The sequence below is a fragment of the Parus major genome, chromosome 2 (assembly GCF_001522545.3).
Source record: "Parus major isolate Abel chromosome 2, Parus_major1.1, whole genome shotgun sequence".
Taxonomy (NCBI): Eukaryota; Metazoa; Chordata; class Aves; order Passeriformes; family Paridae; genus Parus; species Parus major.
In genome coordinates this window covers 15,305,806-15,331,903 of record NC_031769.1, presented here as the reverse complement: position 1 = coordinate 15,331,903, position 26,098 = coordinate 15,305,806, and the positions used below count along the sequence as shown (strand labels likewise).

Genomic DNA, 26,098 nt, shown 5'->3' with positions numbered 1-26,098 from the left:
GGGAAGGGGGATGGGTATGGGAACGGGAATGGGGATGGGAACGGGGATGGGGATGGGAGCGGGGACGGGGATGGGAGCGGGGATGGGAGCGGGGCTGGGTGCGGGGCTGGGAGAGAGGCAGGGCTGCGCCGCCGCGGGGCCGGCCGGGCTCGGGCCATCTCCTTCATGTGTGTCTCACTTTGTATTGAATGATGTTAAGCAGAGCTGGAGCTGGCGCCTCGGCCTCATTACCTTCAATTACAGTAATTGTTGCCTCTCTCCAGTGTTTTGCATTTCTCCCTGGGGGAAATCTCTCTGCTGCTTCTTTTCCAGTCTTGCTCCAGCTTTCTCCTATCGATTGGATCGCTCTGGCCCCGATTCTAGGAGCGATGCCTCCAGGAGGATAAATGCAAATCGCCCTATTGATTGGGAGGAGTAGGAGTGCAGCTCGTTTGGGGGAGGGAGAATTCGTTTTAAATGAAGAAAAAAAGTAAAGTGATGAGCATGACAGGAAATGCTTCACTTTCTGGGCCTCTTAAGTAGTGTCTCTTTATCATGTCCTGTGTCTGAGGGGGATGTAGATTGGTGCCATCTGGATAATATATTACATGCATGGAGAGGTGGATCCCGCGACACAGACACTAGTCTGGTTTCCTACTTATTTTAGGTGAACATGTATCACTGATCATTTCTGGAACGCAGCTCCCCTCCTCCAGTTTGAAGGTGACTGAGTTTCACTGGGGACACGCTAATTGCTGCTGAAAATGAGCAGGGAGTAATGTGCAGGCCTCTATCCACCTCCTTGAACTGCCCAGTTACAGGGGTAAGGCTCCTTGGGAGTTATTAACCTTGAGGGAACCTGCTCAGCAGCCTGTCTGTCACAGGGGAGCGGCTGGAGGAGCCAGCCTGTGGGCTCTGCACAGCCTTGGATCCTGAAATGGCTACTTGCTTCAGTAAATCCATGGCCAGACTCACAAGTGGAAAGCCCAAAGAATTGCACAGTCACGGTATGTTCCCTGCCCCCTGAGCTTTATGCCAAACTAAGCTAGCTTAAGCCTTAATTATTTTTTTTAAGGCAATAATCAGCATAAATAAATGTAATGAAGTAGAATTAGCTTGTGTGTCATGTCCCAAATGCTAGTAACTCAAAAAACAATTATTGTTTGTTGCCTAGTGTTAAGCAGTTAACAAAAAAATGCCGAACTACTCTGATTAATGTTGCTCCAAAGATGCTTTAAACAGTCCCAATGCTTTTAACTTCACATCATTTCCAAATGAGAAATTCCCAGATGAATCATAATTGCAAGGTGCAAAAAGGAATGGATATGGTGTGCAAATGTTGCTTTTGACACCGATTTGAAATGACTCCAAAGCAGCAGTACTAGGCTTTCCTTGCTAGTGCAATGAGCATCTGATGTGGCAGTACTGACAAATGCTGGTATGTGCATGCAGATCCAGCAGTATGCAAATCCTCATCTCCCTGAGGAATGTGGGTCTCCCCAGGACAGGGCTGCAGTGATGCCTTGACTAGAAAGGTGATTTAAAAAGGATTTCCAAATTGCAGCTCTAATAAATTTTTATTTTTGCCTAATTTTTTTTGTTTGTTTTTTGGGAGAGGGGATGTTCATTGTTGAAAGGTTCAAACAAGTGAATAATAGTATAAAAACATGGGTTTTTTTTCTAGAAATTGTCAGAAGGGTTACATCCAATGATTTGGAAGAAATAGTGGTGAGTTGCCAGCACGCCATGAAAATTTACAGGAAGGTGAGGAATTCATGATAGTGTTCAAAACTGTCAGATGAAAGAATTACTTTTTATTCCAAACTGTTTTTCTGGGTAAGTTACTGAAATCAGGGGCACCTGCAGGCTGAAGTTGTGACTTTGTTTTGTAGACAGGCTAGACAGGCTACTGTGGTGGCACATAAACAATAGGTAGTAGCAGCAGGGACAGGCATTAGTGACAATCCATGTGCAAAAGAGAAAGAGAATATATGAAAGAAGTAAAACAATGGGAGGAAGTTGACTTTTCTAAAGCTGGGTTCCCATAGCCAGAGAAGAGCTTTTCTCTTGTTCAAAGTTCTGTACTTAAAAAATGCTGCAAAGCTGATCTCTCTCTTGGCTTGTCTTATTTTTCTCCTTGATGCAGGAAAGGCCTGAACCCCTCATGGCGGCCATCATCTCATGCCCATGCTGGGACTCTCACGCACATGGAGATTCTGGAGAAGGTGATGGATGTGATTTGGCACTTCACTGGAGGGACTCTGACATTTGGAAGCAGACTCTTGCACGGCTGCACTACTCACATGCTCCTGAGCCTCTTCTGGAATATGACTGTAGAGAAGAGAAGGTGTTGTCCTGAGTTTTTGCTGGCCTGTCAGGAGAAATGCTGTTCTGGAATAGTTCAGGACACTAGGTGCTCACCTGAATTGGTCTTTTAGAAGGATTCGTCAGTCCTTCCAGAAACTTGGCACTGCAACTGTTGGCTTCTGAAACGAAGTAAAAGAATCAAACCATCATTTATGTGGCCTGCAAAGACTCGTTGGATGGATCTCTTGTTTTAGTTGGCAATTTCTTCTTAAAGACAAGATTTCACATCTGCGACAGAGCTTTGAGCTGATGCAGAGAATGTGCTCCTGTGAGATGCTGCCCAAAGCAGTCCCTTTCCGTGAGATGCCCAGAGGCTGATTTTGCAACCAGGTCCTTCTGTTCATGTTGGCTTCAAAGGCCTTCACGTATCTGGTGGGAGGGAGCAGCCCTGTGCTCTGCAGGCTCTGACTACAGGCTCTGTAGTCCATTCAAGTGGAGGCTTTAGGCTGCTCTCCCATGGCTGCTGGAGACATGTAATGCGGCCTCAGGCTCCTGACGCTTTCCTTGATGGTTCGTTATAGTCATTATCCCACATTCCTTCTGGTTGCAGAACATGTTGTTATTATTGCTTTGTACTGGGTCTGTCTCCTGTCCCTTTTTTACAGGCCAATCCGGCCCTATTAGCTCTTGTCTCTAAAACAAAAGCAAATTAGCACTGCAGAAGCTGAATTATCTTGTTTACGTTATAGTATGTCAGGGGACCCCACACAATCCTTGCATGTCTCTCTGAGCAGTGTGCCAGAGAGTGAAGAGACACAGTAAGTCGGTCAAACCCTCCTGGCACTCTGACCCAATCCACAGGTTTCCAAAAGAGTCTTTAGTTGCTTTGGGGAAGCTAAGGCTGGTCAGTGATCCCTGCTATCCCTCCCTCAGTTTTGGTATTTTATGCATGCTTGTAGCATACAGAACTAGAAATTTTTTTACAGTAAATTGTACCTCTCAACTCAAACTTGACAGCTGTCAATGAAATTTGCTGTTCAAAACTGATCTCAAGCACATTGCCCTCTGGTTAGTCTATCTGTGCTCCCTTGGCCAGGATGTTTATAATACTCAGGGAGTCTCTCATGTTACTTAGTGCAGTAATGTGGCTCCATGAATAAAAGCCATTTCCAGTCTGTCGGTACTGCATGTAACAAATGAGATCTGTTAAATGTGCTTGTCACTATTGATAGGAACAGGAGAAGCAGAATTGCACATGTTGCTGTAATGATTCTAAGTTATAATGAATGATATTTTGTATGTTTGCAAATGAGTGTCTGATAGCTGGTGCCAGACTGGGAGATATGGCTTGGCTCTTCCTGCTGTTTTTGTAATTTCTAAATTCAAACAAGAATTAGAAAATTACTTTGTGGTGGAGTACAAATATGTCTAACATAAGTGGAAAGACTGCAGCACAGCACACGTGTATCTATCTTATACATATGCAAATCACAAGACTCACAGTAAAACCATTATAACATGTGATGGCATCAGCACTAATTAGTCAGAGATCCAGCCTGTTCCTCTCTGCCAAAGTAAACTGGAGTTATCTCAGTCTCAGATTTCATATTTCCTCCTTTCTCTTTCAGAGAGGAATGTCTCCAACATGAGGTATTACGTCCCCTATTGAAAATGTTTTTAAAGACTCACAAAAAATTTCAAATTAAAATTCTCCAGTAATTTTTTATTATTATCTACACATCATCCAACAGCTTTAATACTAGTAGTGGACCCAAATATATGAAGCATTTTGCCCATAAATGGGTAACAGTCTGTGCTGTAGAAATCAAGGTTTACAAAATATAATGAGCAAAGAAAGAAGAGAAAGAAGAAAAAACGAAAGAAATAGAGAAGAAAAGTAAGTTAGCAAAGTTATTTTAATTAAGGGGCACATTTTTTTTCAAGACCAACACGTGAAGGAAAACTGTCCAAGCCAAACAGGACCCACAGGAGCTGTATCAGAGCTCAGTGGTAGAACACCAGCTCGTGCTTCCATCCCCAACAGCTGTTCTTGGAAAGGAAACGCTGGAAGGAGAACAGCTACTGCAGGGTATATTCGCTAATAGCTCTGTACCACGGGCCTGCTTTTGCTGCATGTTAGTGCCAGCAGTGGGTGAGACCGTGCTGGGCTGAGTGCGAGGTGCAGGAGCCCCCGAGCAGCAGGGGGGGCGGGATGGGCACCCCAGCTGCACCGCGGTTTCAGCCGATGGCTGTCGGCTCCACGCGGCGCCAAGGCCAAGCGCAGAATTTCCATAACTTCAAGAAAAAAGCCCCGGTTCCAGTGAACTGTTCGGGGAACATCTCTGCACCCTCGTGCAGCCTTGCGGGTCGGGGGCGGACAGGCAAGGACCGTGCTGGTGGCAGCGCTGGGACCGCGGGCAGGAGGGCTTGGCCACCGCCTCGCTCCGCATCCATCCATCATCCATCCATCCATCCATCCATCCATCCATCCATCCATCCATCCATCATCCATCATCCATCCATCCATCCATCATCCATCCATCATCCATCAATCATCCATCATCCATCCATCCATCCATCGCGGCTCTGCCGAACTCGCAGTCAGATCATGATGTTTTTCAGTGGAACCCCGCGCTGCTGCCTCCGTAGGGAATTATCTCGGGGACCCGGCGGAACCCGTTCCCCCGCTCCCGGAGAGCTCCGAACCTAAGGCGGCGAGCGAGGGCGCCCGGTGCCGCCAGCGGCCGCTGTTCGGCAGCGCTGCGGGGCTCCCGGCGCTGAGCCCCCGCCCGATCCCGGCGCTCCCAGCCCGCCCGGCGCCGCCGCCGCCGCCCGGGGGCGCCGCGGGTGGGGCTCGGGTCGCGCCGGGGGCCGGGAGGGGCGGGGCGGAGCGAGTCCCCGCCCACTCCGGACAGGCGCAGCCAATGGCGAGGCGGGGGCGGTGCAGGGGGCGGGGCGGCTCGGCCCAGTCCGCGCCCGGCGCCGGCCGTATTTACGGGGCGGGGGCGCCGCCGCCGTGTCAGTGAGGCAGCGCCCGCCGGGCACCGCGACCGTGCCGTCGCTCCTGCTGCTGCTCCTGCGGCCGCGGCGGAGCAGCGAGGGGAAGGCAGAGAGCCGCGGCCGTCCCCCCGACCCGCAGCGGTGGCCGCACCACGGCTCTGCCCGCAGGCGAGCGGCACTTGGGCGCTCCGGCGGGGCAGGGGCGGGCGGGCGACGGCGGCTCTGCCGTGCCTGCGCTGCGGGCTTTGGCGAGCGGCGCCGGGTAAATGGATCGCCATTCCAGCTACATCTTCATCTGGCTGCAACTGGAGCTGTGCGCCATGGCCGTCCTGCTCACCAGAGGTGAGGGGCCGCGGCGGGGCACCCGGGGGCTCCTGCGGGGCTCGTGGTCCGCGGCGGCGGCGGAGGGAGCGGGGTGCCTGGGGCCGCCGGGCCCGGCGCTGTCTCGGGATCCCGTGGCGAGCGGGGCTGGCGGCCGAGACGCCGGGTCTGTGCCTTCCGTCCCTCTGTCCCTCCCCTCACACCTGGCCGCCGGTGCCGGGCAGTCACGGGCCTGCGGGTGTCCCGGGGGGGCGGCCGCGCCCGCTGGAAACTGGGGGCTCCGTGAGGGCTCGGGGCTCCGTGAGGGCTCGGGGCTCCGTGAGGGCTCGGGGCTCCGTGAGGGCTCGGGGCTCCGTGAGGGCTCGGGGCGCCGTGAGGGCTCGGGGCTCCGTGGTTTGTGGTCTGGCCGCCCGGGGAGCACGCTCCGGGGTAGGGGCGACCCGCTGGCTGCCGGTAATCGTCGTGCTCCGGGGAGGAGGGTAAAGGATAAGTTAGCGTGGTGGTGATGTGCGACGGTATTTATTTATTTTGGAAGGAAGGCTGTAATTAGCCCTAAATAACAGCCTTGCAGCGTGCAGGGGGGAGCCTGCTGGCCCCATCAAAGCGGGCAGAACAGGGAGTGACTGAATGATGTGAAGTCGCAGATACTGAAACTATGTGCCTGATAATGATATAATTAGGGGATCACAGACTCCTGGCTGCTGTTGACTTCAAAAGCTTTAAAAGAAGCCTGCAGTCTCTCCTGTAGCCATCTTGACTAAAAGCAGACATTTTTCTTTAATAGCTACATACAGTAACAAGAAAGAGGAGGGAACAGAAGGGCATTGTTCACCGTTTCAAAATACTAAATACCCTTTCTGGCCTTTTGCATAGCACAGGAAGAAATTTTATGAATTGACAGAAATACAGTAATACAAAGTCCGTTCTGTTCCACTGAAAACGTGGCTTTAATTAAAAAGCAGTTGAATTAACCTGATGACTAGCCTGTCAGATTTTGTTTGCAACATTGTCTTAGGGCATTAAAATTTAGATTTTTGAACGTGATTGTATAAATGGTTACAATGAAAATATGTGTATTGTTTCACTTTATTCTCATACTGTGTTGAGACTCATGAAAGAACTGTCGGTTCTGGTACTATGCCATGTTTGCATCTTAGATTTAACAGTGCAAAAATTATGAAGACTATTTTTTTTTTCGGAGGGATAGGGGGGAGACCTCATATAGAATGCTTAGAAAATGATTAAGTCTTTTTCTGTAACGTGCTGGGTGACAGTGAGTGTGAATTCATGAAAAATTAGATTACTTGGTCTGAAAGCCCAAGGGAATTGGAGTGGAGACAGTGAGACAGTCCATCATTTGGCTTCTATTAAGCTGAGTTATTAAAGAGCAGCGGGAACTTCAAGGCCTGGAGCCTGCAGTAGCATTTTGGGGAAAGTATTAAGGTAGCCCTGATGAGGGGAAGCTAACTTTGTTTGGGATGATTTTTAAGATCATGAAGAACAGGTTTTTTAAGATATTATTGGTAGGTAACATCATGAGAACGGGTGGCAGCAGGAAAGCCTGTAACTTGATTTTTGAAGTGCAGACTGTAGGAGGAAGAGATCTGACTTTTTAGTCAACTTTGAAAGCCTTGGTGCTTCTATGGTGGCTAGTACAGTAGGCACACCAGAAGTAGTTTTAAGTCCATTCTTCCAAGGATGTCTCCAAAGTCTGGCTTCCTCTTAAACCTTGGCTCGATGGCACATTGAATTACATTTGAATTGCAACTTGCCTAGAAAGGGTACGTTTTTGCTACAGCACAGGACGTGTTTAATTCATACCAGAGCAGTTTGGAGAGCACAAAATGAAGACTTTTATGAAGGGAACTTTTTTATCGCTTCCTTCAGAAATTTTTGAGGTTTCCTGAGATTTTTCATAGAGCTGGTAGGGGATTTTCAATCTTAAGTGTTTCCTCTTTTCTACAAGCATGTTGGATTGCATGTGAGATTGGGGAGAGGCAAGGGGGGAGCCTTTAGCCTTGCAGTTTCACTCCATTAAAAAACATTAAATTTGAATTGAGAGTTACTGTCTCTGGTGAACAGAGCAATTATTAGCTGCAACTTTTTTTGTTCTAGAATAGTGACGAAAAAGTATTTTTGCCTGAATAACTACTTAAAGATTTTCTGGAGAAATTACAAATAGTTGCTCAGTTTCACACAGTAAAACCTTCCTGACTGAGAGACTTAGATGGTAATGGTTCTAGCTAATAGCTTTATAAGGTGTTAGTTAAACCTTTTAAATTTTGGCACACTACTGAGAGGTAATAAACAATTCAGAAGTTCCGATTTTATTTTTCTTTCATTTGTACCATAAATATTTGAACCTGGTATTTTTGTTGTGTGCTTATGCCCAGTTAAAAGATATGTTACTTTTATAAAATAGGATGCTGTTCCTGGAGTAATGGTTAAAACATAGATGTGACTTTCTTATAGGACTGAAAGTGTGTGTTGCTTTTAGAACTGGTATTTCACTTTAAATGTGTTTAAATGCAACTGCTGACAGCGAGTGGAAGTAGCTATAAAATGGTCTCGTTAGTTATTTACCTTGGAGAAAAAATAGCCACTGTGACCTTCCTCCCCCAGTCCCTGTTTTAGTGAAATGCTCTTGCTTTAATTCAAAGGACTGTAGTACTAGTCATTTAAGCAAGTGCCCCAAGGCTTTTACAGGGACTAAGGTTACAAGGAGGTAGGCGCTTTACAGTGATGGGAACAGCCCCAGCTCTTGTGGATCTACAGTCTGGAGAAGTACCTCAAAACTGGCACAGAGTTTGGTTGTATGATGTGTGGCTAATAAGGATATAGGGTGAGGTGTCCTTAGAGGACCAGATTCTTACCTTTCTTGCATGATTTTTGTTTTTTAGGTGAAATCAGATGCTACTGTGATGCTGCACACTGTGTTGCAACCGGCTATATGTGCAAATCTGAGCTTAGCGCCTGCTTCTCCAGACTGCTTGATCCTCAGAATACACATTCTCCACTTACTCATGGCTGCTTGGACTCTATTGCAAGCACAGCTGAGATCTGCCAAGCCAAACAAGCACAAAACCACTCTGCCACCACCACCATATCCACATTGGAATGCTGTCATGAAGATATGTGCAATTACAGAGGACTACACGATGTTTTGTCTCCGTCCAGAGGCGATACTTCAGGTAGGGCAATAAAGCTTCAGTGAATCCCCTCTTCTGGCCATCAGGCCAGCGACAGTCAAAACCTTGTGCATCTTCTTTTATTTAGTTGTTAGTATAAGTAGAGACACCAGAGGGAGAAGCAGGTGGCTGGATGCAGAGGAACATCTCACCCAATTAACTTTCTTGTCTGCATTAATATTGGAAGTTTCTCTTGCCATCTTGACATGACTTCTAAGAACCAATGGCAGTGGTGTTCCTAGTTAAACTGGCTATTGGGATAAGAAATTTCGTATTATAAGCAGACTTGGGAACTGTTTTTTTTCTTTACATGGTATTTTCGGTAGAAACTGCAGGGTGTAGCATTTGCTCCTTTAACTTGTCAGTGTGGGATTTAAGGGACTTGCTTATATATATATATAAATATATAGTGGATATATAAATCCTGAAACAAGCTTCACATTTTTCCCCTTTGCAGGACAAGGGAGCAGGTATCAACATGACAGCAGCAGGAATCTCATCACCAAGGTGCAAGAATTGACTTCTTCAAAAGAGTTATGGTTCAGGGCAGCTGTAATTGCTGTTCCAATAGCTGGTGGACTAATCTTGGTGCTCCTTATCATGCTGGCCTTGAGGATGCTCAGGAGTGAAAACAAGAGACTGCAGGATCAGCGACAGCAAATGCTCTCTCGTTTGCACTACAGTTTTCATGGACATCATTCGAAAAAAGGGCAGGTGGCAAAATTGGACTTGGAATGCATGGTGCCTGTGACTGGTCACGAGAACTGCTGCATGACCTGTGATAAAATGAGACATTCAGACCTCAGCAATGATAAAATTCTTTCCCTGGTCCACTGGGGAATGTACAGCGGACATGGGAAGCTGGAATTTGTATGACCAATTATTTTTTAATCTGGGCTAAACTTACTCTCTGAACTCTTGAAGGCCTTTGGGTTCTGCTGGACAGGAGCACTTTATCTTAAAACAAAAACTCTCATAAATCATCTTTGAGAAAAAAAGGACCTCTGCAAACAGAATCTTGGATATTTCTTCTGAAGGATTCCAAAAGTTGTCTTATTTGCACAGAGTAAAATACACTCAAATGTATTGTTTGCTTCAGAGTTGTGAAAGCAAAAGTTAGAAGTTGTAAACACTGTCACCAGGGTTATCTGAACTGTAGGGAGCTGAGAACTGATTTATTATAATAAACTGTATGTAAGCTCCTGTGTTTCCTGACTTATTGTAAAGATTTTTTAAAAAATATATATATTTTGTCTGAAACTTGCTTGTGACTTTTGTTTTGGAAAATGGGTTTTCTTGTGGGTGATAGTGGGAAACAAATCAAGGTGTGTATGGTACTGCCATGCATAACAATTAGGTTCTGAAAGCAGACTATTTTCCTACTCTGCAAAGGAATTCACGTGGTTTTGAGAAGGAAGGTGGCAGCTTTGTGTTATACTTCAAGGAGCTGTGAACCCACATCCTCGATTCTTGGCTGTTGCATTTTGTTCATACCCTCAGTGAATTCTTCCAGAGCTTTGTGTGATAACTTTTTCTTCCTCTGTTAATGAAGAAAGACTTCCCCTACAAAATGTGTCAGAAAGAGACTCCTAATTCTTTATAGCTGGCTGTCTTCCCTCGTTTCACAATTCTTATTTCTATGATCTGTTTTCTTTTTGTACCTTTTACACCCAAACTTTTTTTTGGGGGAGGAGAGGGAAACCCCAAAACCGCTTTTCTCTGTTTATAACACCTCTGGGCACAGTGGAAAGCATCTGCCTTACTCTTCTATCATGTAACTAAGTACTGTATGCTCCTAGTTTTGTGTGGGACTGAAGAAACAACACTGTACTTTAATCTTTGGCTCCTCCTTTATGCTATTCTTGCATAGGTGGCTTTTCTTTCTGGCCAATATTTGTGCACTTAGTTGTTTCTTACTCCTTCTGCTAGTTGGCTGCACTTGATAGTTTCATTTATTCAATGCTTAGTTGCTAAAAAACAAACAACCTCTGGATTATTCAAGGAATTTATTGTATTTATTTTTCTTGCTATATTAGACTTTTACCATAATGAAAGTATACTTACTTAAAAGGCTGAAACCACATCATGGTGAAAGAAGCCTCCAAAATGCTGCTTCAGAAGACAGAACCTGGCAAGAATGTAGTATTCATCTGTGTTTTAAGAAGCTTTAGAAATGCTTTTGCCAACTGTTCTGGCTGTGAAGTCCTACTGTTGCCAGCAGTGAGAAGCGGATGGTGCGCATAGGGTTACAGCAACCTTGCAGCAATGCTCTGATCCTGTGTGCTGTGGTAGATTGCTTTGGGATGTGCAGGCTGAAATGCAAAGGGATGTAAGCAAAGAAAACCTGCCCCTCTAAGTCACAGGCTCGTGTTCCTGAAAGCACACTTAAACGATGTGGCAGGGTTGTTGTTGGAGATAAGTTGGTCACTTGGCTGTGCAAACAGAGGTCCTGAAATTGCAAATTTAACCCTACAGTTAAACACTCATGTGGGCCAAGTGCAGTGAGAGCCTTGGGGATACCAAGGTCTCACTGTGCCCACGTTTGCAATATTAAAGTGCAGTTTAGAAGGATTAAGTTTCATCTGTGTACCTCAAGCTGCTGACCCTTCTTACTATTTCAACGTGCCTGGAGAGTTGCTTTTCATGCAGAGAATTAGGTCTGATTTCTTCTACCTCTTTCTACTGCTGAAGTTTAAGAAATTACGTGGCCACAACTCTCTTGGAATCTGGCCTGTGGTCTTCTGGCTGACCTTTCAAAGTGCTGCTTTCCTATAAGAGCTCTGTCCTTCCTTTGCACTGATCTGAAAATCTAGGGCAGTTGTTTGCTCTGCCAAGTGTATTACTTTTTGGGAATGTCTGACTGGGAGCTTGATGCTGAAAGAGACAAACCTGAAATACTGTCTGTAGCTGCACCAGTAGTTACTGTGACTAGACAAGTTAGAAAATCTGATGGCTAAACCTTTTACGTGCCTTCTCCAGCAATCAGAGGGAGCATGTTGTATAGTCATTTAAGCGTCCTGTGACCTTCACCACTCATTTGCCGCTGATTTGAATACATAAGGGCCTATTTATGCTTGCCATTAAAAGACTAGTAAGACCAGGATGCTCTAATTGGCCCCTTGCTGTGGAGATGCTTTAAAGAAGAAAAGAGCTTGTTTGCCATCCCCTGCAGTCATGGCAGCAGGGCCACAGAGAGCTGGGGATGGGGCTTGGGTTAGCAGCTGCCATCTCCTGGGGTTCTGTTACCTGCTGTGGTACTTGCAGTTTGGGTGTGGTAGATGATAGGCCTGGGAGTTTCTGGGCTATGAGTCTTCTAAGCTTTCTTCTAAGAAGAAAATTAACTCTATCCCAGCCAAAACCAGGACAATATGAAATCTGGATTTCCAATATATTTTCAAGTCTTTACATTCAGGAAATTGTGTTATGAGCTCTGGTGTCTGTCTGGCAGCAGCTATGTGAGTTATGGAATGAGCCCCAAATCTTTTCACTGAAACCACTGACTGCAGAGTCCAAAGGGCGTTGGAGTAAGCAGTAGCTGGCTTCATCACTGATATTTCTGTAGTGGCTACTTATACAGCCTGCAGGCCTCAGCACTTGTGGGAATTAGAAACCTTGCCCTCCTGTGGCAAGGAGAGACCTTAGTGATGTTCCCTGGTCTTCCCGGCTGCTGGCTGCTGTACCAGCACGAAACAAAGCAGTCCTAGACAGCCACTTCACCCAGCCTAGTGAGGCAGGCGACAAATATTAATGGCTGAAGAGCCTGGCCAGAGGCTGAAGAGGTGAGAGTAATCGAAGGCTATCCTTTTTAATGCATTTCAGTTAAGAGCCTGGATTTGCCATTGTGCTAAGCACTCTCAGGTTTCCCCCGCAGACAATAACAAACACTCCTTTCTTTGAAACCGCTGCATGCCTGGGAGCATAAGAAGGACAGTCCTCTGTTTCCAACTGAGAAAGTCTCTCGGTTTGGAATAAATGAAATCAAATGTCCAAGATTTAATTTAGCATACCCCGTGCCTCTTTCACTGATTCTTTCCTCCAAACAATAATGGTTGTAGCTTTTCTTATGTCTCTGCCGCTCCTGGCTTTGCGAGCCGCTGGGTTGGTATGTCTCCTCTTAACTCCTGCTGAACTGATTCTATTAAAAACCCTTTACTCCACAGGGGGCTTGACCTTTTTCTGAAATACCAAATGCGTCTGCTTTGGAAATCACAAACTTCTCCTCTAAAGAGCTTGTAAATCTGGTTTCAATATTGAGTGATTACAGCCTGTGCAGAGAGTTTGAAAGTAAGCAGCCACTTCTGGTAGCAGAGCGCTGGAGCTGGGCTGCCGGAGCTGAGCGCCACTCTCATTTTTCACCCCGGTGTGTGTTTAGCATAAAACCACCGATGTCAGCTGGTTCAGCCGGATTAGAGGTGGGGTGACTGCTCAGGCTCTGGTCGCAGGACACTTGTCTTCTCTTATCAGGACCCCGGAATCCAGTTTTTGTTGTACAACCACTTGCTCTGTTGTAAATCCAGGGATCTCATTGCAAATGGATGATGCCCTAGAGGCCAAACACCAAAAAAAGCCTGGGAAAAGGGCAAGGTTTTTTCTTAGGTGTAATGGATGCGTCTGCACCTTCTCTTGCTGCTCTTGTGATAATTAAAACAAGGTTTGAAGAAGGGAAAATATATCACCAGGCTGCCTTGGGAGATGGGATGTGCCTGTTAGGTACCAGTCAGTGGGGTTCCACAGTGAATAAATGAAAGCAAAATTTGGCCTTCTCCTCAAAAAGGGGGAGGGATAAGAAGGGAATCTACCAAGAAAAAAACATCAACGGTCAAAAACTCCCCACCATAATTAGGCACAAGTTGAGTGAATATAAAAATGAAGTCTCTGAAGGAGGCTAAGTTGCCTTTATTTCTTTTTTCAGATATTTTCCCACATGGAGATCACTGGAAGCATATTTGTATTGTTCCAGTGACTGGTCACTTCGCAGAAAAAAAGTTCTTCCTTGTTTTGGTTCTAGGAGCTACTTGGGGAAGAAGTATTTTGGATCTGTCACTGTGTTTTATTTCTGGGTAAAAACAAGTGCTGTAGAGGTGCTGGTAAATTACGATTATCTCTTGGGAGGGGCCAAGTGTCTCAAACATTATGAATTCTGGCTGCCTCTAAATAAACACCCAACCTCATTTTCTTTGTTTCACCTCTAACCCTCATCTGCAGCTTTTACAATCCCAGGGGGCGAATCCTGAAGTAAAACAAACTGCAAGGGAAGGCAGCCAGGAGGGAGCCGCAGTGCCTGCAGATTAACAGAGCCTTCTGCTCTCCAGCCAACCTTGACAAAAGGATTCAATCCTGAACTGACCTTCAGGGGGAAAAGCAAAACAAAAACCACCTTGACTTGAACTTTCAAGACCGCAGGAGTTTAATGCTTGGTTTGATGTCTCCTAGAGGGAGCTGGGAGTTAGAGCTGCCAAACACCTGTCTTACAAAGTCAAATCCTAATAATTTATCATGAAATCTGAGCCACAAATCACGTGGATTTGAAAAATTTAGGATTTGCTCATCACTGATTCTAAGTCATTCAGTGTTGCTAAAAGGGCCTAAAACCATGCTTTTTATTCCCCATTTTGACTGTCTAGGCAAATCTATAACATTTGATTAAACAAATAGTAAGTTCTGTTGAAACATCAATATTTAAATGTGACTTTTCACTGAATAAATATTTCTGCCTGGAAGCAGGTCCTGCCTCCCAGCTGAGCCCTGCTCTTTTCCCTGTAGGCAGAAAGGAAGAGAACAAGTCAGCCCTGACTTCATAAAATAACCATACTGGCATGAATATAGGGTGACTCCATTTTTAAAGTTTTTTATCAAAACTGAAATTTTTGAGTATTCTTCTCTTTCTAGTTATCACACTACTTAAATATATCAAAGGCCATACAGTTGGGAAAAGTGAGTGAAACACATTATTTCGCTCCCCTTGACTATTGGCTGCATCTAAAAAATACTGACTTGTGACAGCGTGTAAAGAATGGAGCCTCTTCTGTAATTGCTTTTTAACCTATTGGATTAAAAATTCGGGACAGTGTCTGTGGAGCAGCAAGGTGATGAACACTTGCCTTTCTCTTAACATTAATTTTTACCTGTTGTCCAACCAAGGAAAAAGGTAGAAGTGACACTATGATGAACTAGCATCTGTCTGGAGGAGGCTCTGGGGGGCCAGGGGACTGTCACCCCGGCAGTGCCACTGGTGTAGCCAGAGTGGCTGCTGATTGCCAGGCTAGTCTCTAATTTTGGGATCTTTTCACTCCAAAAGCCTGCGGTTGCAGATGTAAATCCCCTTCTTGTCACTCGGGAGGAAAATATTGGTGCACTAAATCTCCTCCTGGCACTTGGCTGTGACAATGGGGAGGGAGGAACAGTACAGGCTCAGGGTCCTGCCCAGGCTGGGGATGTTTGCATTGGTGTGCAAATCAGGGCTTGTGTCAAGCAGGTTGCTTTGAAATGCTCAATTTGCTGAGTTCTGGCTGTGAAGTAGCTATTTCATCAGTGGAAGAAGATTTATTAACCAATTTTTTATGGCTATCGACAATGGCTTAGTTCCAGCAGGGTCCCAGGCATTTTTATGAAGTGCAGTGGGTTCCAGAGGTAGAGGTGTTTTATATTGTTCTGGTATTTTAACCCAGTGAGCTAAGGCCTCTATCCTGCAAATACTTAAGGTTGTGCATAATTCATTCCGGTCCCAGGGGCTGTTTTGTCCCTGCTGCTGGCAGGGCTTTGCTGAGCTCTGGGCTGCTCTTGCAGCGGGCTCTGGGGGAGTCTCTCCTGGCCATGGCATTTGCTTTGCTAAAGGGTGGAGGGGAATTGAGAGTTGATGCCAGCGTTCAGTCACAGTCTCACCACTGGTGGCCGCCGAGCCGGTGTTTTCCCTTGAGTAGTGACCCGGCTGCCCTGGCTGTGGCTGCTGATGGAGGAGCAAAAGCCCATGCTGGACACAATTCAGAAGCCAAATTAGTGTGGATGTGTGTTTATCAGGGCAGCATCTCACCTGGCTCTAGAGCCTTGTCCTTGGCTGCAGCTGGCCCTTTCTGCAGGTGGTGTAGGGAGGAGCACCCTGACAGTTTCCATCACCTAAAACCTTTAATGCTTTTGCACACAGGAAATCACATGGCTGCTAAGCCTGCAGAAGACCAGCTCTGTAAATCTACCCGGTGCCCAAAGCTGTGCTCTCAGCCATCATCCCCTTCTGTCACACACAGTACGTTCTGGTCAGGCTTTTAGTTACATGAATGCATGCAATGGTGTTTCCACAAAACCTCATTATTGAATCTCCCCACAACCATCTGGGTCCTGGGCTGGCTGGCTGCAATCTCTCTGCAGCTCTTCATCTCACATCCTTGCTCTGTCTCTCCCTCCCCTGGATGCCTTTCTCTGCCCTTCTGCAGGGCTGGAGGTGCAGGGCGCCCTGCCTGCTCTGGGGCAAACTCTCCCTGGCAACAGGTACTGTTCCCAGCCTCCCTAGCTGTTATCAGTCTACAATAACCTTTCCCTTATTTGTTTTTTTTTTTTTTTCCCTGGGGGACTCTAGGGGACAGCTACAATTATGTTTCTTCCAACCCAATTCCACCTGGCTGTTGGTAGTGGGAGAGCAGATGGGAGAGTGGTTCCCTCATGTTGGACTCTCAGGTGGGCGAGCAGAGCCAGGCTCTGCCAGCTCCCATGGACTAGCAGTCTCCTCTCAGGATGGAATAGGCCCAAACTTGGGGGTCTTCCTCTTCATAAAGTAAAAGTACAAAGCACTCTCTTTTAAGTGATTTTTTTGTGAAGCTTTTATATCAGAAGCTGGAAACAATTTCTTTTTCTGCATCAATAGACACAGAAATAAGGTTTTTTTTGTTGTTGTTTGTAAAAAATGCACCAAATCTGGGACCTGCTCACACATTCATTTATCATAATGCAAATGAAACTTGCCATATGTTTTTGTTTTAAAAAAACATCTTGTACCAAAGCATAACATTCCTAATTGTATTTATAGGCTGGGTTAAAATTGCTTTATAGCAACTTTTTGCTATGGGATGGATTGGTTGTGGAGTTTTGTAATCTCCTTCATTACTCGCTCTGTTATCTGTCCCGATTGCTGCTGTGCTTTACTGACTGCAGGATAATTTTGTCTGTAGAAAGGTTGTCACCCTTTACCTCTTTGAACTGGACTTTGTCTCCTTATATCTGCTGGTGGCAATTGGCACTCCTGTCTTTCTCCTGCAAGGGAGAGGGACCCCCATGGCCCCAGTGACTTGTGCAGCCTTCTGGGTCTCTGCCCCATTCCTCAGTGCCCCCCTTGCTGCCCCCACTGTGTGAAGCAAAACGCTGCTGGTTCTGCTGGCATCTTGCAGCTTCCAGGAGAGCTGCAGGCTCCAGAAGGAATTTTATGACAAGCACTTTATCATAGGTTACGGCTGAACATACACAAGCACTCCCAGTGACCAGTGTAATCCACTCTTTACTGGCATAATTTGACTTTATTTTTTATTTACACAGGGAGGCTTGGGTGGAGTGCTATGTACATGGTATCAGAAAAACAGTCTGCTCCACCTTGGGGCTGCACACGTGCTGGAGGCAGCGCAGCCGCCGCCCCGCGGGCTCCAGCAGCCCTTTGTACAGAGCATCTCCGCACGTGGGACGCATTCGACTTTCTCCTATGAGCAAGCAGGTTATATCACCCCAGCAACCTTCAGTACATGGCCAAACATTCAGTGACATTCCCTGTTTTACAGTGGCAATCGATGAGTCTGCAGGAGTGCTGAGTACAGCAGCGAGCGGGTGCCTGCTGAACACGGCCAGCCTCTTATCAAAGCAGTGGATCCCTTCTGGGGCTGCACCCTGTCCACATATTAATATTTGATTGTTCATGAGCAATTTGCAAATTTGTAGTGAGTAATGAAATATCCTGGGAACTGTTTGTTCACAAATAGTTTCCAGAGTATTTCATTACATATGACAATTTTGTAAGTAATTGGCAGTATTGGGATTCCTGAGTTGTCTACTCCTGAGGAAAGTGCTGCTGCAGGACAGATGGACTGGTATCTGCTTGATCAGAGCTGGGAATGCTATTTTTTTTGTCACAGCGGATAAAAACATCCAATAGCAAGATTATGGGGATCTGCTACATATGTTATTGAGTGAAAATAAATCAGAAATACAATATACAGGAGTAATTTCCAGTCTTCACTGGAGTATCTTATCTCACTGGTTTCCTCCACAGCCAGACATTTTCTTCAGTTGCCCACCTGGACTCATAGATACTAAATTCATTTTTCCTTGATTTTTGCTTGTGTTTTGCCAAGAGCTTTCTAAAAGTCTGTTTGTTGAACAGCAGTAGCAGCAGTGAAATATGGAGTTTTGGAGCAGGATAGTGGAGTACAGACAAAAAAAGTCACTGAGAGTTTTTTCCCAGATCAAGGTGGAAGAATTTGGCACAAAGGGAAGATCAGATCATGCAAAAACCTATTTTCTCCCCTGAAAATATCCATTTTGTATGCTATACAAAATTCGCAGAAATAGCAACAGACTTATCCCTGCACTGTAATACAATGTGGATGAGTTGGCTTTTAGCCTTCAGTGCTCCCATAGCATATGGAGGCTTTTGTTGCAGCCTGTGGATGACTGCACTGGGCAAGGATCTGATGGGATGGCTGCAGCCAGCAGGAAGAAGCATATGGGGCTGAACCCAATTGCATGCAGCTCTTTGCTGATGCTGTATTACACAGCACATGGGTCAGGTGAGTTTGGGCCTTGTGGTGCTGTGTTTCATGGGCACTGCACCAGGCAGCACCCCCAAAGCTCACAACTCCCAGAGAGGGGCAATCCCTTCACCAGAGGCAGCAGCAGTGGGAGCTGCTGGGTGCACAGCACAGGCGTCTGGCAGCAGGGTATCAGCTTGCAGAGAGAGCAGAGAGGTAACCCCATACCTTGAATTTAACACCTAACTGTGGGGTGCAAAGGCTGGCAGACTGTACTTGGGGCTAGATTGCCTTGCAGGGACACCATCACTGTCACTGCCACTGCTGTCCTCTAAACAGTCCTCTGGGCATTGCATAAGTGAAAGCTGGATCAAAAGTCTCCTGTCTCTCAGGAAAGCATCTGACTTGGTGAGCTTTGGGTTAAACATATTCTAAAATACATTAGAAATATGTGTTTATAAAATTTATAAATAAAATTGTCTTAGCCTTCTGGCTGAGGGTGAGGATTATGTAATTAATTTTTATATTGGCAGTAAATAAATTATTTTATAATTGTTTAAAGTTTTTGTATAATTAACAACATATCAAATAGAACCTGAGTGGAGTGCCCTGTCCAGCTGACCACACACTCATTCTTTGCTCCTCTCTCTGCTTCCTCTGGCCAATCTATATGTTCTCCAGCTAGGAAAAAGACTTCAACTCTCAAGAACTCTTCAGGTCCATTCTAGATATGAGCTGCAGATTCTCAGTAAACATGGATGTGGGAATGGGATCCCTAATAGAGGATCACTATGTGCAGTGATACCTGTATATGCACAAGCATGTGTGAGAAGCTATAAGTCTGTAGGTATGTACTTCCCTGGCCAGGATGTGTGGCAGCAGCCACAGGTCTCCAGATCAGCCTTTGAGATGATCGAAGTTCCTCCTAGGAGACCTGTTTCCAGGACACCATGTTTCTGGGCCATGTCCTTCGAGAAATCATCCCTACAACTGATCTTTCCAGGGCTGATGTGGACTTCTCCAGGGTGCTGGTAAGCCATCTGATTTGTGTTGTGGCAAAACTCTGCGCAGAACAGACCAGCCCTCTTCTATAGACAGGTTAGAGAAGCTTCTCCCCAAGAGTCTGCACAAAATCAGAAATTATTCTTTGAGGTTTCCTTCCTGCTTTTCCCACCAGTCAAGAAATGCTAACGTTATTTCTTAAAAATAAGAAAAAAGTACTTAAAATGCTGCTCTAAAATGATGAGTGTGTGGGAAAACCCCTACTTGGTCAGAGGAGGAAACAGTAGAGACATAGAAAAAATTACTGCTGAGTCTGTTTATGTTTGTTCTCCCCAAAACAAGAATGAAGAATGGGACTAAATACAATTAGTCACCAGCCACTGGTGAGGGAGAGGAGGCTGCTGAGTCACAGCCACATTCAGCTCTGGCCCCAGAAAGTTCAGTGCCAGCTCAGGGTGGAGGAGCCAGACTGCAATGGCTCCTGCACCCCCTCTTCTTGGGGACAGTGACCCCAGGGTTGGGGTGCTGCAGGGGCAGGTGTTGGTCCTACGATCTGCTGCCCTGGCTGTGCCAGGGATGATCACACCTGCAAAGGGACAGGACTGCTCCTCTGTGGGATTTCTCTGCTCCCTCTGGGTGTAGCCACACTGCTGTTTCTGTTCCAGCTTCAGCAGAGTGCAGGATCGAGCCACTTCCTCCTTGCTGTCCAAAAAATTGCAGATGGCACAGATCTAAAGAGGCAATCAGATACTCTGGAGAAAGGGACCTGAAGGAATCTTTCTAGTCTGCTGTGCATAAAGCAAATTTTTAAGAACCTGTTCCAGTTGGTGACTGGGATGACTCCCAAGCAAACACCTTTTACCTGAGACTTTCCTGCCTAGTGAGTGTGCAATGTTATCACACATGCATCTCTTCAAACCTCTCTCTGATTTCTCTGCTTTGCCCCCTCAAGGCAAACAGATGGAAGTTTAATCCTCTCCCCTTAGTGTCTCAGGATTGTAAAGCCTTTGTCAAAAGGGAGCCTGAGATCTTAAAACCTAATGCTTTTTCCTAGATATTGAGATAATTGCTGTGGGCTAGATGCAAGGAGAATAAAGAAGCCAGGCTAGAAAAAAGGGAAATGGCAGGAAGTGAGAACTAGATAATGGAAAAAGTAGTTCAAAATTATTTTCTTCATGTCTCCATATACTGATTTGTTGCTGGAACAAATGGAGATGTGCTTAATGGATTCTTCACTGCTCTTAAGGTTTGAGAATAGGTGCATTGAATTTATGCCAAATTAGGGAAGAGTCAGAGCATTTCCTAGCCAACAAGATGAGAGAAAAGCAAACCAAAATAAATACGTTTTTCCTATTCCAGATTTCTAATAGGTTAGGAAGCAATGCAGGTAGATGTAACAGAAACTGAGCTGACTCTCTTCCAGCTTGTTTCTTACTGGAAAACAGCCCAGGTGTAAGGCACATGCTGCCAGGTGCAGAGAGGAAGCAAAGCTTAGTGGCCTTGGAATGGATTGTCCTTGATTAGGTGATGCTGTGACTGGCTTGGCTGGACTCTAATGATGGCCCTTTCTCCAGGGGGATGTTGAGGGAGCTGACACTCCTTCCAGCCACTCTTCCAGGGTGCTGGGGTCCTGCAATGGCTCTCGTGCCAGGCATGGCTTTTCTCCTCAGAGACTCTTTGGAAAGCAGAGGTTCTTCACAGTGTGCCTCTCACTGTGTGCTCACACTTATGTGAGTATATAAGTATAGAAAAGGTATAATAGCATAAGTCAGAAAAGAAAAGCCATGTAGAAGTTTTTACTTTCCAGGCCAATTTACTATGCAAATTTTATTATTGTTAATCTATTACTTGTGTAGCTTTTGCTGTCTGAATAAAACAAATGACCATAGATGGCTGTCAACTGATGCTTTCTCCTCAACAGGAAGAACAGCAGCCCTGGAGATGCTTGGGCAGGTATCTGTTGCTGCAAACCAGCTTTGTGGGATTGACCAGCAAGACAGCACTGATTTCTGCATCTCAGGTTCTATGAGAGAGCGTGTCCTGATACATCATGGCCATGGCTTTATTTATTCCTCACTGTATGCTGTCAATAACAGGAAGACTCTTGACATTTTCAATTGTCAGATGGGGATCACATTCTTGTGGAAAATGTCCTGTCTGAAACAACCTCTTGAGAGCGGTGCCTGTGCAGAGAGAGAGAGAGAGGGGAAGGTCCTTTGCCCTCTGGCTCCCCAGCAGTATTTGCATGCCATGTGCCCTACGTTTTGGTGATAGAAACTTGCTCCAAGAAGAACCTCAGGGTTTGGCTGTCTATCCCCATCAAGAAGCGATGAGAAAAGTGGAAACAACTAATTCAAGTGTTTGGTGATGGTGTTATGAACAAGGATACTTTAGCTGCATGGAAAATACATGGCAGTCCCTTTTAAATTGAAGGTACCATGTCAACTATTGTGGTGTGTCACAGGAACTCCCAGTAATGCAGCTCAGGGTAGATCAGATCAGTGTAAAGGCAGAGATCAAATGTGACTTTTCCTGTATTGACATAATGCACATTGCAGTTTCAGTCCACCATAGCACAAAAGAGATTAGAAGGCAAACTACACAAATGATCAATGATGTTAATTACAGTTCTCAATGAGGGAGATAATAGCAATGCAAGGGAAAGCAAATACTTATTAGCTCTAAGGAGCATCCTGTTATCTGTATGAAAAATAAACACATTTATCTAGGCACCACCTTAATGGCTCTGGCTATGAAGAGGCAGTGTGCTTACTTCACCCAGATGTTGGCATCATTATCGTGTCTGGTGGAAAACAGAAGAAGCTTCACTGATGCTAATGGATGTGAAACTGGTCTGAATGGACAACTGGACCTTAATATGCACTTCAGCTGGTGCCAGAACACCAGCCTGTCACCTAACAGCTAGGGCAGGTGTTAAGTACTACTCAGCAATATGCTATATATTATATGTGCAATATGGTACATTATATAGCCCCTTCTCCCTCTGGCCTCCTGGAATCCTTTTGAAGATCTCATCAGCCCTATTACAAGGACAATGGGCACTTAGATTATAGGTAGGTGAGATGTGCTGAAGGCCTCTGGAACAAAGATGGAAAAGGATTTTTGTCCTTTCTTTAAGATCCAGATGACAGTTTTGCTGAAAGCTGTTGTGGTTTCATGTTTAGAGGTGCTGAAAATCCCAGTGGTTACAGGGTGGGTGGCAAGTGCTCAGCATTTCTGAATGTCAGGCCAGGCGTGTCCTCACTGGCCACCTCTCTCCAACCACCTCCACATGATTCCCCAATTTATTGCCACTTAGGCTTCAGCCCTGTCTCAGAGGTTCTCCATTAGTGGTATAATGAACTGATACAATGCTAAGTCAAAGGATTCAGAGCTAGTGTGCAGTAAACATAAACATATGTTTAGTGTCGGGTTATAAACTACTGTAGCCAAAGTGGGCAAGTGTTACAAACTTCAAACATGAAACAGATGCAAGTTAATTAGAGGCATGAAAGTGATGACAATAGATGTGAGCTGTAGCAAGGAAATGAAATGTTACTTTAGGCAGAAGTTGCTGCAGCTCTGCCTTGCACTGGAAGTGCCTGCAGTCTCTGCTGAAGATGGGAAGGCATAGACATACTTTACTGGGACAGCCAAGCATGTTGTCCATATGTCAGAAATGTAAGTCACGGCTATGAGTGAACGTGTGAAGGAAATACAATCTGTCAGGGTTTTGAAAGCTGGGAATTGGCTTGGTATGAGGCCACAGAATCACAGAATAAGCTGAGTTATAAGGGGCCCACAATGATTATCGAGTTCAAATCCTGGCCCTGCATGTGACAGCCCCAGGAGTCACACCCTGTGCCTGAGTGCATTGTCCAAAAGCTTCTTAAACTCTGTCAGTTTTTGCCAAACTCAGGTTTGGTGCTGTGACCTCCTCCCTGGAGAATCTGTTAGAGTTACCAATCACCCTCTAATTGGTGAAGGTCCTTTTCCTAATAATATCCAGCCTAAACCTTCCCTGACACAACTTCAGGCCATTCCCTCATGTCCTGTCACTGGTCACCAGAAAGAGATCGGTGGCTGCCCCTCCTCTTCCCTTCACAAAGAAGTTGTAGACTGCAATGAGGTGTCTGCTCAGTCTCCTCCAAATGGAACAGACCAAGTGACTTCAGGCTCTTCTCACACGGCTTCCCCTCAAGGCCCTTCACCATCCTTGTTCCCTCCTTTGGACACTCTCTAATTGCTTAATGTATCTGAAGCTGGACTGCAACAGAATTGTAGAATGGTTTAGGAAGGGACCTTAAGGATCATCCAGTTCCATGCCAGGGCTTACAGTGCCCAGTGTGCCAGAGAAAGCAGATGTCCCACAGCGTGGGCGTCCCCCGGCAGAGGGGTACAGGGCTCCTCCAGCAGTGTTGTGGCACGGCAGCCATCCAGCACTCAAGGGCTCAGGTCTGCCCTTCCCCTCAAACTTCCCAACCCTTGTTCCTTACCATAAGAGATTTACAGGCCCTGGCCAGGTGCTGGTAGGTGCCCAGCTGGTGACGAGTCCCACCAGGGAGGCAGAGCTACTTCAACAAGGTTAGGCAACCCTTGTGACTACAGGGCTGCCTGCAGTTCCATGGTCTGTCCCTGCCTTGGCTTTCCTCTTCCCTATCACTGTAGACAAAAGATTTAGTGACTCTTCTTGCCAATAAATCTTTGCCCCAGTTGCTTATACTCTGCCCCTTTGTCTACCGTCTGAGTAGTCCTAAAAGCAGTGGTTTGAATAAGTTTTTGTTTTATTAGGTTCTTGTGAGCTGGTGTCCTCCCAGGCCATGCATGTTTCTGTGGTTGGCATGGAGACTGTGGTGGAAGAAGAGGGTATTTGGTGTTGGAAGGATAAGAAAAACCCCAAATAGATGCCTTAATAACAGTAGCTCTGAGATGACTACAGAAGCCTTGGGTATGTTCCCTTAGTCCCAGATGAGCAAGTGTTCCTCTCAGTCCTGTGCAAGCCTGTGCTTCAGCAGACAGACTGTCTTTGTCCTCCTGTAGTGCTACTCTGATGTTCTGCCCTCCAACATATTCTGCACCTCTGCCTCAGACAGACTTGGGAGCCAACAGGGCTACCCACAAAGCAGTGATTAAAAATAGCTCCCCTGAAAAAGAGCATTGCTGCTCAGCTGCTCCTCCTTTCCTCCCGTGGGCACCAGCGCTGCTGGTCGTGGGGCTGCTATGCCCATATCAACACTCACGAGCAGCCTTTGGCTCCCAGGCCAGCAGCCTGCTCACACCTCTGCTCCTGGGGCACTGCAGCCCCTGCCCTGCCTGCTCAGCCCAGCAGCATCACCGTGTCCCTCCAGGGCTTTGATCTGCCATCACACGGCACAGAGCAGGCAGGCTCACCCTGCCGCCAGCCAGCCCCATGCCCCAGCACCCCCATGCAATTTAGGGCCTCAGAGAGGTACTTGAGGGATTAGCTGCAGTAAAGTCCTCCTCTAAATGAGAATTTCAGGTTGGGACCTGAAACTGCAGCAGTTTGGAAAGCACCCAGTGGCTGTGCTGTCAGGGAGTGTTCACAGGCAGTAAAATAAAACCGTTGCCTAATTATAGTTTCACCAAGGGGCACTGTAATGCTGGGGTATTAACTCCTTGCACATAAACAGCGATGGGCAGGGGCTTGCCAGCAGTGCTTCTACCTCCAGGAGATAAACAGGTAACGGTATCACGGTGCCGCCATCCAGACGGGAGACAGCTGCTCGGTGAAATTACAGGAACATTTACTCATTCAGTACAAAATTACACGTGACAGGGGCAGGAACTACACCTAAGTGTTATCCAGCCCTCCTTTCACCAGGGGGAAAAAATCCGGAATTGGGAACATACAGACCATAGCAGAGTAAGGCAGGAACAAAGAAGGGACTTCCCACCATTTGTGGAAGTTGAAATTGAAACAAACAGAAAGAATCATCAGCCCAGGGAAGGTTGTAATTACTCTATAATCAGCTACTCAGGTAACGAAATCACACATTGGCACAGTGCTAATAGGAGGGTCTCAGCTCTCAGAGGAGTGCAGATTAAAGTGGGGATGTCAATATTTTTATTTGGAGAATTCTTTTCTCCTTTAATTATTTTAGACAAAATGATTAAAAAAGTAAAAAAGAAAGCCAGGTTGCTGGAGATTGCTGTATCAGGAAGAAGGCAGGGGGAGATGGGCTGGTGGGGTTTTCTATCCACACAGAGCTGTTCCTTGGGGCTGAGTGCTTTGGTCCCGGTTCTTCCCTGGCAGGGGACAGGCAGGAACAGGCTGCACTGGTGGAGGAGCTCTGCATGGGCATGGGCTGGCTGGGGTGACACCCTTCTCTTGCTGCATGCTGGCTCTGGGAGGACATACCATGCAGGAGTGGCTGCAAAGCACATGTGTGAGCAGGGAGAGGGTGCAGAGCCTCATCTCAAAATTCAGACTTACATGAAAATTCTAATGCCATGATCAAGTGCTACAAGTTATTTACATCCTTCAAATCTTAGGTAAAAGTGAGTGGTTTGGTTAGAGTTTGTGGTGGTGTGCCATGTAAGAGTGCAGCAATGTCACCT

The 26,098-nt window shown here is 46.2% G+C and overlaps 1 protein-coding gene and 1 long non-coding RNA gene across 2 annotated transcripts; both read left to right on the top strand.

The window, feature by feature from the left end:
* The first annotated feature begins 215 nt into the window (after positions 1 to 215).
* Positions 216 to 2,921, top strand: LOC117245428. The gene is made up of 2 exons (XR_004500115.1): positions 216 to 986; positions 2,126 to 2,921. It is a non-coding gene; the product is annotated as an uncharacterized LOC117245428 (long non-coding RNA).
* A 2,388-nt stretch (positions 2,922 to 5,309) lies between these two features.
* Positions 5,310 to 10,055, top strand: BAMBI (BMP and activin membrane bound inhibitor). The gene is made up of 3 exons (XM_015620267.2): positions 5,310 to 5,628; positions 8,508 to 8,798; positions 9,253 to 10,055. Exons 1-3 carry the CDS (start codon positions 5,553 to 5,555, stop codon positions 9,669 to 9,671), a joined length of 786 nt encoding a protein of 261 aa, XP_015475753.1. The 5' UTR covers positions 5,310 to 5,552; the 3' UTR covers positions 9,672 to 10,055.
* Positions 10,056 to 26,098: the final 16,043 nt, after the last annotated feature.